Source organism: Monodon monoceros, unplaced genomic scaffold, assembly GCF_005190385.1.
Source record: "Monodon monoceros isolate NGI ecotype Baffin Bay Population unplaced genomic scaffold, NGI_Narwhal_1 Super_Scaffold_2, whole genome shotgun sequence".
NCBI lineage: Eukaryota > Metazoa > Chordata > Mammalia > Artiodactyla > Monodontidae > Monodon > Monodon monoceros.
The window spans coordinates 49,469,493-49,488,171 of NW_021703776.1; the positions used below are offsets into that span (position 1 = coordinate 49,469,493).

Consider the following 18,679-nt stretch of genomic DNA (forward strand, 5'->3'; position numbering starts at 1 on the left):
TGCTGGGTCATATGGCAATTCTATGTTTAACTTTTTGAGAAACCAAGAAGTCTTTAATAAGCAATACACATATCAGTTGTGCCAATGCAAATATGGATAACTTGGCTTTTAAAAGTTTGGTATTTTTGCTACATCTGGGTAAGCTTTAAAAAAATTCTCATATGTTTCAGTATTAACATTGCAGCATAAAAGAGAGCTAGATTGTTTTACTTTTCAACACTGTTAATTTAGTAGAAACTGATATGGTCAGGAAATGAGGTATGGAACTTAACTTTAAAATCTTTTTAATAGGGTATCATCATCTGTACCAGTTTAGATTACCAGTTCTCAGAGAATTATAATACAGGAAAATTATTATATGTTTAAAAAATTCCAGACATAATTTAATCCTTCTCTGATAATTCGAGTGATACTTCTGGATCCTCTGGATATCGATGGTCATTATGTCAGGGTCATTATATAACCATTTTAACAGATCTTTCTACTTGATGAAACCCCAGGTAAGATAGCTTATATTTTGTGACTAGAGAAGAAGAAAACAAATAGAATAAATGCCATTTCCATAATAGTATGCAACTGAGCATTTAACACATTGGCTGAACAGTATACAGTGATTTGTAGTTTTCTTTGAACTTTTTGGTTATTGATCTTAGGGTTTTTTTTAATTTTTATTTTATATTACAGTTGATTTACAATGTTTCATTAGTTTCAGATGTATAGCAAAGCGATTCAGTTATACATATACATATATCCATTCTTTTTCAGATTCTTTTCCCATATAGGTTATAACAGAATATTGAGTGAGTTCCCTATGCTATACAATAGGTCCTTGTGGATTATCTATTTTATATATAGTAGTGTGTATATGTTAATGCCAAACTCCTAATTTATCCCTCCCCCCCACCTTTCCCCTTGGTAACCATAAGTTTGTTTTCGAAGTGTGTGAGTCTGTTTCTGTTTTGTAAATAAGTTCATTTGTATCATTTTATTAGATTCCATATATAAGTGATATCATATGATATTTGTCTTTCTCTGTCTGACTTACTTCACTTAGTACGATAATCTCTAGGTCTATCCATGTTGCTGCAATGGCATTATTTCATTCTTTTTTATGGCTTTTTAAATATATTCCGTTGTATATATATATCACATCTTTATCCATTGCTCTGTCAAAGGACATTTAGGTTGCTTCCGTGTCTTGGCTATTGTAAGTAGTGCTACAGTGAACATTGGGGTGCATGTATCTTTTCAAATTAGGGTTTTCTCTGGATATATGCCCAGGAGTGGGTGGGATTGCTGGATCATATGGTAGTTCTATTTTTTGGAGGTTTTAAGGAACCTTCATATGTTCTCCACAATGGTTGTACCAATTTACATTCACACCAACAGTGTAGGAGGGTTCCCTTTTCTCAACACTGTCTCCAGCATTCATTGTTTGTAGACTTTTTGATGATGGCTCTTCTGACCAATGTGAGGTGATACCTCATTGTAATTTTGATTTGCATGTCTCTAATAGTGATGTTGACCACCTTTTCAAGTACTTTTTGGCCACCTGTATGTCTTCTTCGGAGAAAGGCCTATTTAGATCTTTTCTACTCATTTTTTGATTGGGTTGGTGGGTTTTTTTGTTTTTTTGTTTTTTGTTTGATATTGAGCTGCATGGACTGTTTGTGTGTTTTGGACATTAATCCCTTGTGGGTTGCATCACTTGCAAATATTTTCTCTCATTCTGTGCGTTGTCTTTTTGTTTTGTTTATGGTTTCCTTTGCTGTGCAAAAGCTTTTAAGTTTAATTAGCTCCCATTTTTGTTTTTATTTTCATTACTCTAGGAAGTAGATTCAAAAAGATATTGCTGCGATTTATGTCAGAGAGTGTTCTCCCTTTGTTTTCCTCTAAGAATTTTATAGTGTCCAATCTTACATTTAGCTTTTTAATCCATTTTGACTTTTTTTATTTTTTTGCGGTACGCGGGCCTCTCACTGTTGTGGCCTCTCCCACTGCGGAGCACAGGCTCTGGACACGCAGGCTCTGCGGCCATGGCTTACGGGCCCAGCCGCTCCGCGGCATGTGGGACCTTCCCAGACTGGGGCATGAACCCATGTCCCCTGCATCGGCAGGCGGACTCTTAACCACTGCACCACCAGGGAAGCCCCATTTTGACGTTATTTTTATGTATGGTGTTAGAGAATGTCTAGTTTAATTCTTTTATATGTAGCTGTTTAGTTTTCCCAGCACCACTTATGGAGACTGTTTTTTCTCCATTGTATATTCTTGTCTCCTTTGTCATAGGTTAATTGACCATAGGTGCATGGGTTTATTTCTGGACATTCTATCCTGTTCCATTGATCTGTATTTCTGGTTTTGTGCTAGTAACATACTGTTTTGATTATTGTAGCTTTGTGTTATAGTCGGAAGTCAGGGCGCCTGATTCCTTCAGCTCCGTTTTTCTTTCTCAGGATTGCTTTGTCTATTTGGGGTCTTCTGTGTTTCCATAAAAATTTAAATATTTTTTGTTCTACTTCTGTGAAAAATGCCGTTGGTAATTTAATAGGGATTGCATTGAATCTGTATATTCCTTGGGTAGTATAGTCATTTTGACAATATTGACTCTTCCAGTCCAAGAACATGGTATATCTTTCCATCTGGTTGTGTCATCTTTGATTTCCTTCATCAGTGTCTTATAGTTTTCAGAACAGAGGTCTTTTGTCTCCTTAGGTATGTGTATTCCTATGGTAAATGGGATTGTTTCCTTAATTTCTCCTTCTGATCTTTTGTTTTTAGTGTATATAAATAAGAGATTTCTGTGTATTAATTTTGTATCCTACAACTTTACCGAATTCATTGGTGAGCTCTAGTAGTTTTCTGGTAGCCTCTTTAGGATTTTCTATGTATAGTATCATGTCTTCTGCAACAGTTTTACTTCTTTTCCAATTTGGATTCCTTTTCTTTTTCTTTTCTGATTGCCATGGCTAGGACTTTCAGAACTATGTTGAAAAAAAAAAATGGCTAGACTGGGCATCCGTGTCTTGTTCCTGATCGTAGAAGAAATGCTTTTGGCTTTTCACCATTGATGATGATGTTAGCTGTGGGTTTGTCATATATAACCTTTATTATTTTGAGGTAGGTTCCCTCTGTGCCCACTTTCTGGAGAGTTTTTATCATACATGGGTGTTGAATTTTGTCAAAAGCTTTTTTGCATCCCTTGAGATGATCATATGTTTTTTATTTTTCAATTTGTTAATGTGGTCTGTCACACTAATTGATTTGTGGATATTGAAAAATCCTTACATCCCTGAGATAAATCCCACTTGATCATGGTGTATGAGCCTTTTAATGTATTGTTGAATTCAGTTTGCTAGTGTTTTGTAGAGGACTATTGCATCTGTGTTCATCAGTGATATTAACCTGAAATTTTATTTTTTTGTGATATCTTTGGTTTTGGTATGAGGGTGATGGTGGCCTCATAGAATGAGTTTGGGAATGTTCCTTCCTCTGCAACCTTTTGGAATAGTTTCAGAAGGATAAGTGTTAACTCTTTTCTAAATGTTTGATAGAATTTGCCTGTGAAGCCATCTGGTCCTCAACTTTTGTTTGTTGGAAGTTTTAAAATCACAGTTTAAATTTCAGTGCTTGTGGTTGGTCTGTTCATATTTTCTGTTTCTTCCTGGTTCAGTCTTAGAAGATTGTACCTGTCTAAGAATTTGTCCATTTCTTCTAGGTTGTCCATTTTATTGGTGTATAGTTGCTTGTAGTAGTCTCTTACAATCCTTTGTATTGCTGTGGTGTCCACTGTAACTTTTTTTTATTTCTAATTTTATTGATTTGAGCCCTCCTTTTTTTTCTTGATGAGTCTGACTAAAGACTTATCATTTTTGTTTATCTTTTCAAAGAACCAGTTTTAGTTTCATTGATCTTTTCTGTTGTTTTCTTTGTCTCTATTTCACTTACTTCTGCTCTGCTCTTTATGGTTTTTTTCCTTCTACTGACTTTGGGTTTTGTTTGTTGTTCTTTCTCTAGCTGCTTTAGGTGTCACGTTAGGTAGTTTATTTGAGATTTTTCTTGTTTCCAAGGTAGGATTGTATTGCCATAAACTTCCCTCTTAGAACTGCTTTTGCTGCGTCCCATAGGTTTTGGATTGTCATGCTTTTTTTTTCATTTGTCTCTAGGTATTTTTTGATTTCCTCTTCGATTTTTTTTCAGTGATCCATTGGTTGTTTAGTAGCATATTGTTTAGCCTCCTTGTGTTTGTGTTTTTTACAGTTATTTTCTTGTAGTGAACTTCTAATCTCATAGCATTGTGGTGGAAAAGATGCTTGATATGATTTCAGTTTTCTTAAATTTAATGAGCCTTGCTTTGTGTCCCAGCATGTGCTCAGTCCTGGAGAATGTTCCATGTGCACTTGAAAAGATTGTGTATTCTGCTGCTTTTGGATGGAAGGTCTATAAATATCAATTAAGTCCATCTGGTCTAATGTGGCATTTAAGGCCTGTGTTTCCTTATTGATTTTGTGTCTGGATGATCTGTCCATTGATGAAAGTGGGTTGTTAAAGTTCCTCACTATTATTGTGGTACTGTCGATTTCTCCTTTTATGGCTATTATTATTTGCCGTATGTATTGAGGTGCTTCTGTGTTGGGTGCATATATAATTACAATTGTTATATCTTCTTCTTGGATTGATCCCTTGATCATTAATGTAGTGTCCTTCTTTGTCTCTTGTAACATTCTTTATTTTAACGTCTATTTTGTCTGATATGAGTATTACTACTCCAGCTTTCTTTTGATTTCCATTTGCATGGAATGCCTTTTTCCATCCCCTCACTTTCAGTCTGTATGTGTCCCTAGATCTGAAGTGGGTCTCTTGTAGACAGCATATATACAGGTCTTGTATTTGTATCCATTCAGCCAGTCTGTGTCTTTTGGTTGGAGCATTTAATCCATTTATCAATACATTTAAGGTAATTGTCAATATGTATGTCCTTATTGCCATTTTGTTAATTGTTTTGGATTTGTTTTTGTAGGTCTTTTTTCTTCCTTTCCTCTTTTGTTCTCGTGTGATTTGATAGCTATCTTTAGTGTTGTGTTTGGATTGCTTTTTCTTTTTTTGTGCATATCTATTGTAGATTTTTGGTTTGTAGTTCCCATGAGGGTTTGTTGTTGTTGTTGTTGTTGTTGTTGTTGTTGTTGTTGTTTGCGGTACGCGGGCCTCTCACTGTTGTGGCCTCTCCCGTTGCGGAGCACAGGCTCCGGATGTGCAGGCTCAGCGGCCATGGCTCATGGGCCTAACCACTCGGCGGCATGTGGGATCTTCCCGGACTGGGACACGAACCCGTGTCCCCTGCATCGTCAGGCGGACTCTCATCCACTGCGCCACCAGGGAAGCCCTCCCATGAGGTTTTGATATAGCAGTGTATATATATACGAGATTGTTTTCAGTTGCTGGTCTCTTAACTTCAAATGTATTTTCAATATGCTGCATTTGTGCTCTCCTCTTCTCATGATTGCTGGTTTTGGTATCCTGTTTGTATGTGGATGATTTCCTACCTTTGCTCTATGTTTGCCTTTACCTTTGAGCTATCCTATTTATAATTTTCTTGTTTCTAGTTGTGGCCTTTTCTTTTCCATCTAGAGAAGTTCCTTGAGCATTTGTTGTAAAGCTGATTTGGTGTTGCTGAATTCTCTAAGCTTTTGCTTGTCTGTAAAGCTTTTGATTTCTCCATAGAATCTGAACAAGAGCCTTGCTAGGTAGAATGTTCTTGGTTGTATGTTTTTCCCTTTCATCATTTTAAATATATTGTGCCACTGCCTTCTGGCCTACAGAGTTTCTGCTGAAAAATCAGCTAATAACCTTATGAGGATGCCCTTGTATGTTATTTGTTGCTTTCCCCTTGTTGCTTTTAATATTTTCTCTTTGTATTTAAATTTTGTCAATTTGATTAACATGTGTCTCGGTGTGTTCCTGCTTGGGTTTATTCTGCCTGGGACTCTCTGTGCTTTGTGGACTTGAGTGAGTGTTTCCTTTCCCATTAGTTAAGGAAGTTTTCAGCTATTCTTTCTTCAAATATTTTCTCAGGCCCTTTCTCTCTTCTCCTTCTGGGACCCCTATAATGTGAATGTTGGTGCTTTTAATGTTGTCCCAGAGGTCCCTTAGACTGTCCTCATTTCTCTTCATTCTTTTTTCTTTATTCTGCTCCGTGGCAGTGATTTCCTCCAATCTGTCTTCCAGCTCACTTGTTCATTCTTCTGCCTCATTTATTCTGCTATTGATTCTTTCTAGTGTATTTTTCATTTCAGTTATTGTATTGTACATCTATGTGTTTTTTTCAAGCTTCTAGATCTTTGTTAATCATTTCTTGTACCCTCTCAGTCTGTGCCTCGATTCTTTTTTTGAGTTTTTGGATCATCTTTACTATCATTACTCTGAATTCTTTTTCAGGTATATTGCCTATCTCCACTTCACTTAGTTGTTCTTCTGGGGTTTTATCTTTTTCCTTTGTCTGGAACAGGTTTCTCTGCTGTGTCATATTTTCTAATGTTCTGTGTTTGTGGTCTCTGTTCCTCAGGCTACAGGATTGTAGTTCTTCTTGTTTCTGGTGTCTGCCCCCTGCTGGGTGAGGTTGGTCCAGGGGCTTCTGCAGGCTTCCTGGTGGGAGGGACTAGTGCCTGCCCCCTGGTGGGTGGAGCTGGATTTTGTGCCTCTAGTGGGCAGGGCTGTGTCAAGAGGTGTGTTTAGAGATGGCTGTGGGCTCAGGAAGACTTTAGGCAGCCTCTCTGCTCATGGGTGGGGCTGTGTTCCCCCCCTGTTGGTTGTTTGGCCTGAGGCGTCCCAGCAGTGGAGCCTGCAGGCTGTTGGGTGAGGCCAGGTCTCAGTGCCAAAAGGTGACCTCTGGGAGAGCTCATGCCATGAATATTCCCTGGGGCCTCTGCCACCAGTGTCCTTGCCCCCACAGTGAGCCACAGCCAACTCCCCACCTCCCCAGGAAACTCTCTAAGACCCACAGGTGGGTCTGGCCCAGGTTCCCATGGTGTCACTGTTTTGCTCTGGGTCCCAGTGCATGTGAAACCTTGTGTGCACCCTCCAAGAGTAGAGTCTCTGTTTCCCCCAGTCCTGTGGAGCTCCTGCACTTAAGCCCCACTGGCCTTCAAAGCCAAGTACTCTGGTGGCTCCTCCTCTCAATGCCAGACACCCAGGCTGGACGGCCTGACATGGGGCTCCGAACTCTCACTCCTGTGGGAGAACCTCTGCAATATAATTATTTTCCAGTTTGTGGCTCACCTACCCGGCAGGTATGGGACTTGAGTATATTGCCAAAGCACTCCTCCTACCATCTCGTTGTGGCTTCTTCTTTATCTTTGGGTATAGAATATCTTTTTTGGTAGGTTCTAGTCTTTTTTGTAGATGGTTATATAACAGTTGTGATTTGGGTGTTTCCTTGAGAGGAAGGTGAGCTCAAGTTCTTCTACTCCACCATCTTGTCTCTGTCTAGTTGCTCAGTATCTTTTTTAAAAACATGTGAAGGAAATTTAACATTGTCTTGATAACTGCAGGATTTTCAAAGTCAGATATTTTGCTTTCTATATATATTACCTTGATATTCTTAAGAAATCTTTAAACATGTAGACCATATTATAAAAGTCTTTGGAACAGGGAACTTCCATGGCTCTTGACTTTTTTTAAGTTTACAGGAGCTCTGCTTTTACCTCGGTTATTGATCTTGGTATTTTTTTTTTCAAAATTTAGGTCTTATGTACAAAAATAATTAGCCACTGCTCATTGTTTTTTTGTTTTTTTCTGGTGTCAGGAATGGAATATTACTACCGAATTTCTTTCCTGTCCTGAGTTGCATACTTCAGTGGAAGCTTTATGACCTTGGAAGGTCTCTCTGGGCTGATCATATCACTTAGGACTTAAGGATGTTTGATTCTAGAGGAACTATGAGTTGCTTTCTGATCCTAAAAGTCTTGATTTTAAATAGTTTTCATTTTCATTTTATGACTTCCTTTAGGTCTTTAATCCCATTGCACAATAATATTCAAAGAAGTAACTGACTATTTCTGTGATTTTTAAGAATGGGAAAATGATGCCTTTTCTTAGCTTAGCTTGCTTTTGGTGGTAAGCATATTCTCAACTGAGCTTAATCAGTGGATCTAAGCTTGACTCTGAATAAAGAGAGAGAACAGAAATGGACCAGTTGAGAAATGGTAGAATAGAGGTTTATTTTCCTAGGCAGATATTATCTTTCATATATGAATTTTTGTTATTCCCTTTTTAATTTCAAATAGATTTTTAAAACTTAATGTTAATGTAAAAGCATCAAAAATTAGCAGTGTTTTTCTCAGAATTTCTTAATACCTTTTGAACAATTTATTAACACTCTACTTGTTGAGTACATCGGCCATATTAACAGAAAAAAAAAGTGACACATATAAAAAGTTTATTTTTCTCATGCACAAAGAAGTTTGCAGGAGCTCAACGGGGTTAAACCATGTAACCAATGATCTAGGCTCCTTGGGTCTTTTTCTTCTGCCATCTTTAGCCTTTGCCTCTCCTCCTCTTAGATGCAAGACATTTGCAGTAGTAATAGGTATCACGTCTGCATTCTTGGCAGCAGAAGGAAAGGCACAAAGCAGAATTCTTCTCCTTGCAAGGTTTCTCTACCTTTTAATTAGGAAGAGAAGGCTTTCCCATGGATTGCTGATTGTAAAGCATTGGCCAGAGTGCAGCCAGATGCATGCACACACAGTTCCAAGCTGGGAGTAGAGGAGTTTGCTCTCCCACTGTGGAGTTTGCTCTACAGTAGAGGGAGGCAAGGGAGAATGGGGCTGGAATGGTTATCAAGTGAGCTAGATTATGGTGTGTGTATCACTGGGCATAGAGAAAAGGAGCATTTAAAACTTTGCCACTTGTGTAAATGTTTCTTCAGGCTGTGCTGTACTCATACTGTAATGTCAAATCCCAAATCTGTGCCTATGAACATCATTTTATTGGCAAGATAAGGTGTTAAAATAAGAATGTTAAGGTTAAGTTCATGTATTAGAATATCATTACTGTTCTTTCCTTTCCTCTGGCAGCTTAAAGACATAAGTGAAGAAGACATAAAAACTGTGTTCTATTCATGGCTACAGCAGTCTACTACTACCACACTTCCTCTGATAGTATCAGAGGAAGAATATATTAAGTTGGAAATGAAAGATGGTGAGTATATTTTATTTGTTATTTCAATATTTTTTCTATTAAAGAAGTCAGAAAAATTTTCATTGTTTTTCCAACTTGTGATATGTATGAACAGGAAACCTAATAATGATAATTAAACAGTAGATTTTATGTATCAAAGAATGCCTCTGTTTAAAATTAAATAAATTTAAATTTTAAATTATTTCATCTCAGCTTTAGTACTAACTACATTTATTACCTTCCTTTTAATAGGGTTGAAGGAGTTTTCTCTGAATATAGTTCATTCCTGGGAAAAGGAAAAAGAAGAAACTCTTTTTCTGTTGAGTACCAATCTGCTACAGAAGATGACAGTACAAGTAATGACATACTATTGAATATTTAATGAAATAATATTTTCACATGTGATTGATTCTAGAGTATGAATTTACCTGTTACATTGCATCCTAAAGTGTATTAGAAACTTGAATGGTAAGAGTAAGGAATAACTTGACTTAAAATATTTTATTCTATAATCTCTTTAACTTACCTAAACAAATTGTTGATTTATCCTAAATTTGAAATTGATGCCTCCACACAATTAAGTTTTAAGAATAGAATTGATCGTGTTAACTGGCAAGTGCATCATGATTTTAAAATCTTTTAGTACTGAAATAAATGAAAACTTAGCTTAGAGGTTTAATTTTTTTAATTCATATTTTTATTTGCAGTTTTGCTGCACAACCCATGTTGTTTTGTCAGTTCTTTATTTCTCAACTCTTCACAAATATTATCAGATAACTTCTCTTCCAGAAATATTTTTAAAGTGCTCCTTTTAGAATATTATGTTTTGGTTAGGATATTCACTCTTGTCCTTAATAGAATTAAAGATTCTCTAGTCATTTAGAATTTCGGTGGTTTGAAATTAGACATTATTTGTCTACTTTTGAAATATAATTTAAGGAATACCATTCAGAGAAGATACAAATGTAAGATTGTGAAAAGAAATAAATGTGACAGAAATCAAAATTGCAAATAAAGATATATCTGTAAACTGTATTAAGAAGATGACATTCTTTACTGCTTGTTAACTGTAAATATTTATATTCCTTGGATGAGTAAATTATTATTGTTAGGGCTATTTTAAGTTATAATCTTGCGTGTACAATATATCTTTTCTCTCTGGTGTAACAGAATCAGCAATTCAGTTTCCTGGGACCCAAGAAAAACAGGCAAAAGGTATAACTTTGAAATGTAAAATTGATTTTTCCTTGCTACTATAGGTCCTTCTGGATCCTATGGTAAAAGAAGAAAACAGTGAGGAGATTGACTTTATTCTTCCTTTTTTAAAGCTGAACTGCTTGGGGTAAGAAGTTATGGCCAAACTACCATGTTTAGACACGTTTGACATTATCTTTTCCAGGGCTTTTATGTGTAAATGTTAAATTAGATGTTAATATCATTGACTAGTCTTACTAATGCAGTAGTAAATATTTTTTTCAAGGATTGTTTCTGTTTTCACACCTGGCTTAGTAATTTGCCTTCTCTTCTTAGATAACTAAAAGTCTGAAACTTATTAGAAATTTTACTTTGAGAGTTGATTTGTGAAAAGGGAGCCAACTAGATATGACCTGGATCATACATGCTTGAATAAAACAATAATCCTTTAAAATTAATAAATTAATTTTAAAAGTTAAATCCAAAAACATTAGTTGAATGTTTAAAAATATTTCAAATTAAGTTATTCCTTCACTATCTTATTGATGTACTGATTGGGGTTATTAGTGTTTTCCTCAACTTTAAGACAAACCTGAAAAGAACCTCCTCAATTTCTTTAGCTCTTAATACAATATAATCTCACATAAACATTACTTCTTAGAATTCTTCACAGAGGCCTTTAGTAGATATAGTAGTAGTGATTTGATTTCCTGCAATAGTATAGTCTATAAATATTTTAGTAAAAGGATTAAACTATAAAGTAACAATGCTTAAATGTGGCATAATATTCAAGTATAAAGTAAAATCTCTTCAGTTCAGACTAATTTTAGGAATTTATGATATTTATTTTCAGAAATAAACTGGCAGAGTCAGGAAGTAGGTCAAAGTTCATATTTATATAATCTACAGATTGAAACTGGATTTCAAAAATGATGTTTAGGAGGAAATAAGTCTTCAATTATGCTAACACTTTAAAAACACCCATTTATGATAATTTTTGATGACAAACCAGAAATCATTTTCAGGGGGATATTTGTATGCATTAAGACAAATTCCTTAAGGAGTCCTATTAGGACAAAACTTTTAGTTACTGCACATGTTTGAAAGTAATAAAAATAGTTTTAAAATCTGTGACTCAGATTTGGCATTAATTCATTTTACTTTCAAGTAAGGGATCATTTTTAAGATTTTACTTTTTTTTTTTTTTTTTGGCGGTACGTGGGCCTCTCACTGATGTGGCCTCTCCCGTTGTGGAGCACAGGCTCCGGATGCGCAGGCCTAGCAGCCATGGCTCACGGGCCTATCCTGTCCGCAGCATGTGGGATCTTCCCGGACCGGGGCACAAACCCGTGTCCCCTGCATCGGCAGGTGGACTCTCAACCACTGCACCACCAGGGAAGCTCAAGATTTTACTCTTTTTATTAACTCATTAAGTAGCCTGGGAAGAAAAGTTTCAGAATTTTTTATAGCTAGATTTTACCCTGTTTCAGTGTTTTATCATGCAATTTACATGTTTGCAGAGGAGTGAACTCCTTAGGCGTCTCCTCCGTGGAGCACATCACTCATAGCCTCCTAGGACGCCCTTTGTCTCGGCAGCTGATGGCCCTTGTGGCAGGACTTAGAAATGGAGCCCTTTTACTCACGGGAGGAAAGGTATGTGGTTAAAATGTGCTCATTTTCACTAATTAGCAGTTTTTAATTCTTCTCTTTGGGTTTTGATCATCTATTATATACGGTTGTTGATACCAGATATGGAAAGCATTCATTCATTCACTAATATTTTTGAGTGCCTGCTGTTAGATATTGGGAATGTGGTGATGAATAAGGTGATGGTCTCCCTGCACTTTTTCTATATCAATTGATATGATTGTATGAATTTTCTTTTTTAGGATGTTGGTAGGGTGTTAATAAGGTTGATTGATTTTCAAATGTTCAACCAGCCTTGCAAAACTGTAATAAATCCCACTTGGTCGTGGTCTGTTATTCTTTCCATAATATCTTATGGAAAAACCCAAACGAACTTTTTGGCCAACCCACACATTGCTGGGTTCTGTTTGCTAATATTCTGTTGAGGATTTTTGCATGTAAGTTCATGAGCAATATAGTTTTCTATAGCTTTCTGTTTTTGTACTGCATTTGTCTGCATTTGCTCTCAGGGTAATACTGGCCTCGTAAAGTAAGTTGAAAAGTGTTCCCTCCTGTTCTGTTTTTTGGAAGAGATTGTATAAAATTGATGTTAATTCTTTAAAATGTTTTGTAACATCTCCACTGAAACCATCTGGGCCTAGAGATTTCTTTATAAATTCTTTATAAATTCAAAGTCCTTAGTTGTCTGTTTCATTTTGGCAGGCATTTGGTAGTTTGTAGTTTTTGAGGAACTGGTCAAGTTTTTGAGCATAAAGTTGTTTGTAGCATTCTCTTACTGTGCTGTTAATAGATGCAGAATCTCTTTTGATGTCCCATTTCCTGTTTTTGGTGATTTGTATCTTCTTTTGTTTTAATCTTTGTCAGTCTTACGAGAGCTTCCCTGCCCTTTTAAGGGGCTTACAGTTTTATTCTCTACCAATGCAGTAGTTTTTCCAGGGCTACGGTGTGGTCTTTGTGAGTCTTCGTGCTTTTTTTCAATTCAAAATTATAAGGCTTTTTCATTTCTATTCACTTTTAACTGTAGTATCATAACTTTTTTTTCCTCTTACTAGCCCAGTTGCTCTCTTTTGATTCTTACTTAAAATATAGCAACTACTCCAATAATCTAAATTTTCACTTTAGGAAGCTAGAAAAAGAAGAACAAATTAAATCCTATGTAAGCAGAAGAAAAGAAATAATAAGAATTAGAGCAGAAATCAATGAATTGAAAACAGGAAATCAGTAGAGAAAATCAGTGAAGCCAAAAGCTGGTTCTTTGAAACGGTCAGTAAAATTGATAAGCCTCTATCCAGGCTAAGAAAAAAAAAGAGGATACAAATTACTAATATAAGAAATGAAAAAGTGGATATGAATACAGATCCCATGGACATTGAAAGGATAATAAAGTAGTAATAGTAATAAACAACTCTGTGCCTAAAAATTCGATAACCTAGATGAATAGACCAATTCCTTGAAAGACACAAGGAGTCTGCCAGAACTCACAGAAGAAGACATGGACAATATAAAAAGGCCTATATCTATTAAAGTCGTTGAATCAGTAATTAATAACTTCCAAAACAGAAAGCACCAGGCCCAGATGGGTTCACTGGTGAATTCTACCAAACCCTCAAGGAAAAAATTATACCAATTCTCTACAGTCTCTTTCAGAGGATAGAAGCAGAGGAAATACTTCCTAACTCATTCTGTGAGGCCAGCATTACATAATAACAAACCAGACAGAGGCATTACAAGAAAACTACAGACTAATATCTCTCATGAACATAGATGCAAAAATCATCAACAAGAGATGAGCAAATCAAATCAACCAATATATTAAAAGAATTATATACCACAATCAAGTAGGATTTATTCCAGGTATGCAAGGCTGGTAAAATATAGCAACTACTCTACATGTTTTCTAGATGACCTGTGTCAAATTTCAAAATATATCATCGTGGTAGAATATTTATTTTGAAAAACAATATCCTACTGATTCAGAAACCAGAGTTCCTCCTTCTCACATAGAGGTAGCGTGATTAATAGAAAGAGCAAGTAGAAGACCTGAATTTGAGTCCCACCTTTGTTATATACTTACTGGCTGTGACCTCAGGCAGTTTTCAGCTTCTTAACCTGCCTTTTAGGATTAACCTCACTTAAGAGAAATAATATATATGAAAGGTGCTATACAAATGTGAATTACTTTGAGTGAGAGAAAAGGCACTCTGATTCAGCAAAAAGTGACAGGTGGGGCCTATACACCAGCACCCCTAATTTCTTTATTCTTTGGGGTCCAGTGACTTTAATTATAAATGCAGTTCTGTAAACTATAATGATGGTAGTATTGTTGAATGCCTGCTAAATTTCAGACTTTGCACAATAAGCTTGGCTGTTTTTTCCAGTTCACAGTAATGAAAAGCAAAATATTACAGCTGGTACAGGGGTGTTAAAGCTAGACAAAGCAACAATGGTAAGAAATAGTAGATTGGACTTCCCTGGTGGCACAATGGTTAAGAATCCACCCGCCAATGCAGGGGACACGGGTTCAAGCCCTAGTCCAGGAAGATCCCACATGCCACAGAGCAACTAAGCCTGTGCACCACAACTACTGAGTCTGCGCTCTAGAGCCCGTGAGCCACAACTGCTAAGCCCGCATTGCACAACTACTGAAGCCTGCATGCCTAGAGCCCCTGCTTCGCAACAAGAGAAGCCACCACAGTGAGAAGCCTATGCACCACAATGAAGAGTAGCCCCTCCTTGCTGCAACTAGAGAAAGCCCACACGCAGCAACGAAGACCCAACGCAGCCAAAAATAAATTTATTAGGGGGAAAAAAAGGAAAGAAATAGTAGTAGATTGAGGGAGGAAACCTATATTAAAAGAATTATAGGGCTTCCCCAGTGGCGCAGTGGTTGAGAGTCCGCCTGCCAATGCAGGGGACACGGGTGCATGCCCCAGTCTAGGAAGATCCCACATGCCACGGAGCGGCTGTGCCCGTGAGCCATGGCCGCTGTGCCTGCGCGTCCGGAGCCTCTGCTTTACAAAGGGAGAGGCCACAACAGTGAGAGGCCCGTATACCGCAAAAAGAATTACAAAAACCTAACAGTGGCAGACATAGAGAATGGACTTGAGGACATGGGGAGGGAGAAGGGTAAGCTGGAACCAAGTGAGAGAGTGTCATGGACATATATACACTACCAAGTGTAAAATAAATAGCTAGTGGGAAGCAGCCGCATAGCACAGGGAGATCAGCTCGGTGTTTTGTGACCACCTAGAGGGGTGGGATAGGGAGGGTGTAAGGGAGGGAGATGCAAGAGGGAAGAGATATGGGGATATATGTATACATAGAGCTGATTCACTTTGTTAAAAAGCAGAAACTAACACAGCATTGTAAAGCAATTATACTCCAATAAAGATGCTATAAAAAATAAAATGAACACAGAATCCAAAAAAAAACCTAACAGCGTTCAGTCTTCTAAGGGGCACTTATAGCAATGTTTAGCAAAATTTAAATATGTATACCTTTTGATGTAGTAATTACACTTCTAGAAATTTATTCTGAAGGTATAATCTGACAAATAAGTAAACATATATGTATGGATATTTAGTTTAGCTTTACTTATAATAGTTAAAAAGTGGGAGTAGCATAAATATACAGCAGGAAGGGTTTTGATAAACACATTATGGTCCAGTACATCCTCACAGTGGTATTGTACTAGGGAGCTGATGCAGCTCTATATCTGTTGATAAAGAGGACAATGATTTATTATAAACCCTCAGGAATACTGTAATCCCATGTTCATAAATTTGCATAAAATGTGTGTTGAGTGTCTGGAAGGATGATATAGCAAAACAGTTGACAGTAATTCTGTGATGTGGGACGATTACAGATTTTTTAAAATTTTTTATTTATTTATTTTTTGTGTGGTACGCGGGCCTCTCACTGCTGTGGCCTCTCCCGCTGCGGAGCACAGGCTCTGGACGCGCAGGCTCAGCGGCACAGCCGCTCTGCGGCATGTGGGATCTTCCTTGACCGGGGCACGAACCCGTGTCCCCTGCATCGGCAGGAGGACTCTCAACCACTGCGCCACCAGGGAAGCCCCATTACAGGTTTTTTTTTACCTTTCTCTACTAAGTATTTACAATTATTTCGTATTTTTTAAATGTTATTTTATAACCAGGGATGTGGATTTTCTTTTTTTCCCCGGCCGTATTGAGATGTAATTGTTATATAACATTGTGTAGTATATACTTGATTGATGAGGCTGAATCTTGGTGGTTATCACAGTGACAGAGGCTATTTCTGTGACTGAATATATTGAGAGTTCTAATTTAAGCAATTATTTTCTAGGGGAGTGGAAAATCAACTTTAGCGAAGGCAGTCTGTAAAGAAGCATTTAACTTATTGGATGCCCATGTGGAAATAGTTGACTGTAAAGCTTTACGAGGTATGAATATGGTAATACTCTACATAAATCTTTTTTCTGGTAGAAAGAAATGTTACTATTTAATGCTGGTAATCTAATAAATACAAATACCTAATCTTTAACTTTTCTGTTGGTCATTTAGTCATTAAAATTACTTAGAAATTTTAAATCTGGCTTTCGAATGTTTTTAGTGTTTCTAATAAAAATTTTAAAACTCTCCATATTTGATGGAGGCCTTTTTTTTTTCCTAGCCAAAACTCTTTGTAGACTATATTCCTGAAAATTCCAACTTACACCACTCTGAGAAAGTTAGTATCTAGAATATACTCTAATGGGTATAGATTACCTCTGACTTGCTTTGGGAAACTCGTAGGGTGGCTACCTCAGGGGAGGGAAAGTGGGTGGCTAGGGACAGCAAAGAGGAGACTGGGTGCCAGCCTCTATGCAACGAAAGTTCTTTGTGTAACTTAGAGTCACAGCCCTCTGTATACGTGGTCCCTCTGTGTCCACAGCCAGCCTTGGGTGGTACAGCACTGTGGTATTTACTGCTGGAAAAACCCACATATAAGTGGCCTTGCACAGCTCAAACCCATGTTGCTCCTGGGTCAGCTGTACACTTGTACTTTTGAAAATCTTTGACATTTATATTATCTATTCAGTTTTTTAAAAATCAGAAATATTTTACTGAGTAGTTAATTTTTCCTCCCTTGGCTACCACTACCATATTAGTCCCAGCTAGTCATTATATTCTGCTTTTTAATATAGTATATGATAGGAAACTAAGAAATGGCCTTTGAAAACCCATTACTTCATATTCTATAAATGTGGTTTCAGAGACATTGTCCATCTCTTTAGAGTCTTGCTTGAAGCCTCATGTGAAAATTTTGTTTGAGAACTAAGTAACAGGAACTCTTTATATTGGTTTATGAATTGGTATGTTCTCTGTTCTTTGAAAATTAAGTTGTAATTCACCAGGATGATTGAAGCCAAATTAATGATTCAAATATAGCAATTCTAGGATCTCTAGGTGGCTACCTTTGTGTTTGATTTTATCTGACTTGTGATCCCCTGCTTTCATTTGTATTTTCCCACATCCTGCTTTTATTTTACTGTTTTGTTGTAAGCCATCTGAAATTCTCCGTGGAATGAGGCAAGGATAAATAAATACATATGTATAGAAATTATAGTAGCATATTCCTTTTTTCAGTTTTATAAAATTCAGTACTTAGTCCTTTGAGGCTGTATTATTTAAACCATGTTAGTGATTAACAGATTTTAGTGATTGGTATATATATATATAACGAAATATTGTATTGATTGAATTTTCATAGTCAAATCAATATTGAGCTTTTCTAATGCTTTCAATGGCAGCCTGACCTTTCCCAGCCCTCAAATAACAGTAAAACTATTTCATATCTTCTGTGTTAAGGAAAAAGGCTTGAAAACATACAGAAAGCCCTAGAGGCAGCTTTCTCAGAGGCGGTGTGGCGGCAGCCTTCTGTTGTCCTGTTGGATGACCTGGATCTCGTTGCTGGCCTGCCTGCTCTTCCAGAACACGAGCACAGTCCTGAGGCTGTGCAGAGCCGGAGGCTCGCACATGGTAACGTAACGCGTTCATTCACTGGCTGCAGGCCCTTGTCTTTATCAGACAGCATTTCCAGTCTTCGTAGTAAATCTGCTCTCTTTAGAGAACAGAATATGTGCTATGTAATGTGTTGCTTTTGAGGCCTCTGGTAGCATTCTAAGGTTGCTCTGTATTAGCAAAATCAGTAGAGTCAGAGCAGTGTGAAAATTCTACGAATTCATCATTAGTCTTCGGGGCCTTTTCATTCTCCTCCACTTATTAGAAATTGCTGAATTGTACAGATTTACTCTTGTTTTGTTCATTTGACAAATATTTCTGTGCACAGTCTATATTCTCAGAGTCTTGGAGAGGAAATAAAAGTAAACAAGTACAATGTTAGTACGGAAGACTGATAGTCATAATGATAGCTACCATTGACTGCCCTTTCGGGGCTAGGGGTTGCTTTGTACTCTACATGCAGATATTCTCCTGGTTTTACAGGTGAGTAAACGGAAATTCAAATATTATGTAATTTGTCCGGGATGACACAACTAGGAGGTAGGTAGCATATGTTCTCCTAGAAGTATGTACAGGGTGTGATAGGAGCACATACACTAAATTGAGGGTGGTATGGGAAATTACCAGGGTCTTTTAGGGGGAGTTCATAACTGAGATGAGTTTTTTTTGTTTTTTTTTAA

General features: G+C 37.0%; 1 protein-coding gene across 4 annotated transcripts in view; it reads left to right on the forward strand.

Annotated features, from left to right (window-relative positions):
• PEX1 (peroxisomal biogenesis factor 1) overlaps positions 1-18,679 on the forward strand; it is a 73,102-nt gene that overhangs the window by 16,731 nt on the left and 37,692 nt on the right. For all 4 annotated transcript variants that reach the window (XR_003795219.1, XM_029233385.1, XM_029233384.1 and 1 more), the window contains exons 7-12: positions 9,072-9,195; positions 9,427-9,530; positions 10,434-10,516; positions 11,889-12,021; positions 16,342-16,438; positions 17,847-18,017. Coding sequence is in view for 3 of the 4 variants with exons in the window: in XM_029233385.1 (XP_029089218.1) it covers positions 9,072-9,195; positions 9,427-9,530; positions 10,434-10,516; positions 11,889-12,021; positions 16,342-16,438; positions 17,847-18,017 (712 nt within the window). In the remaining variant the exon portion in view is untranslated. The remainder of the gene's footprint in view (positions 1-9,071; positions 9,196-9,426; positions 9,531-10,433; positions 10,517-11,888; positions 12,022-16,341; positions 16,439-17,846; positions 18,018-18,679) is intronic.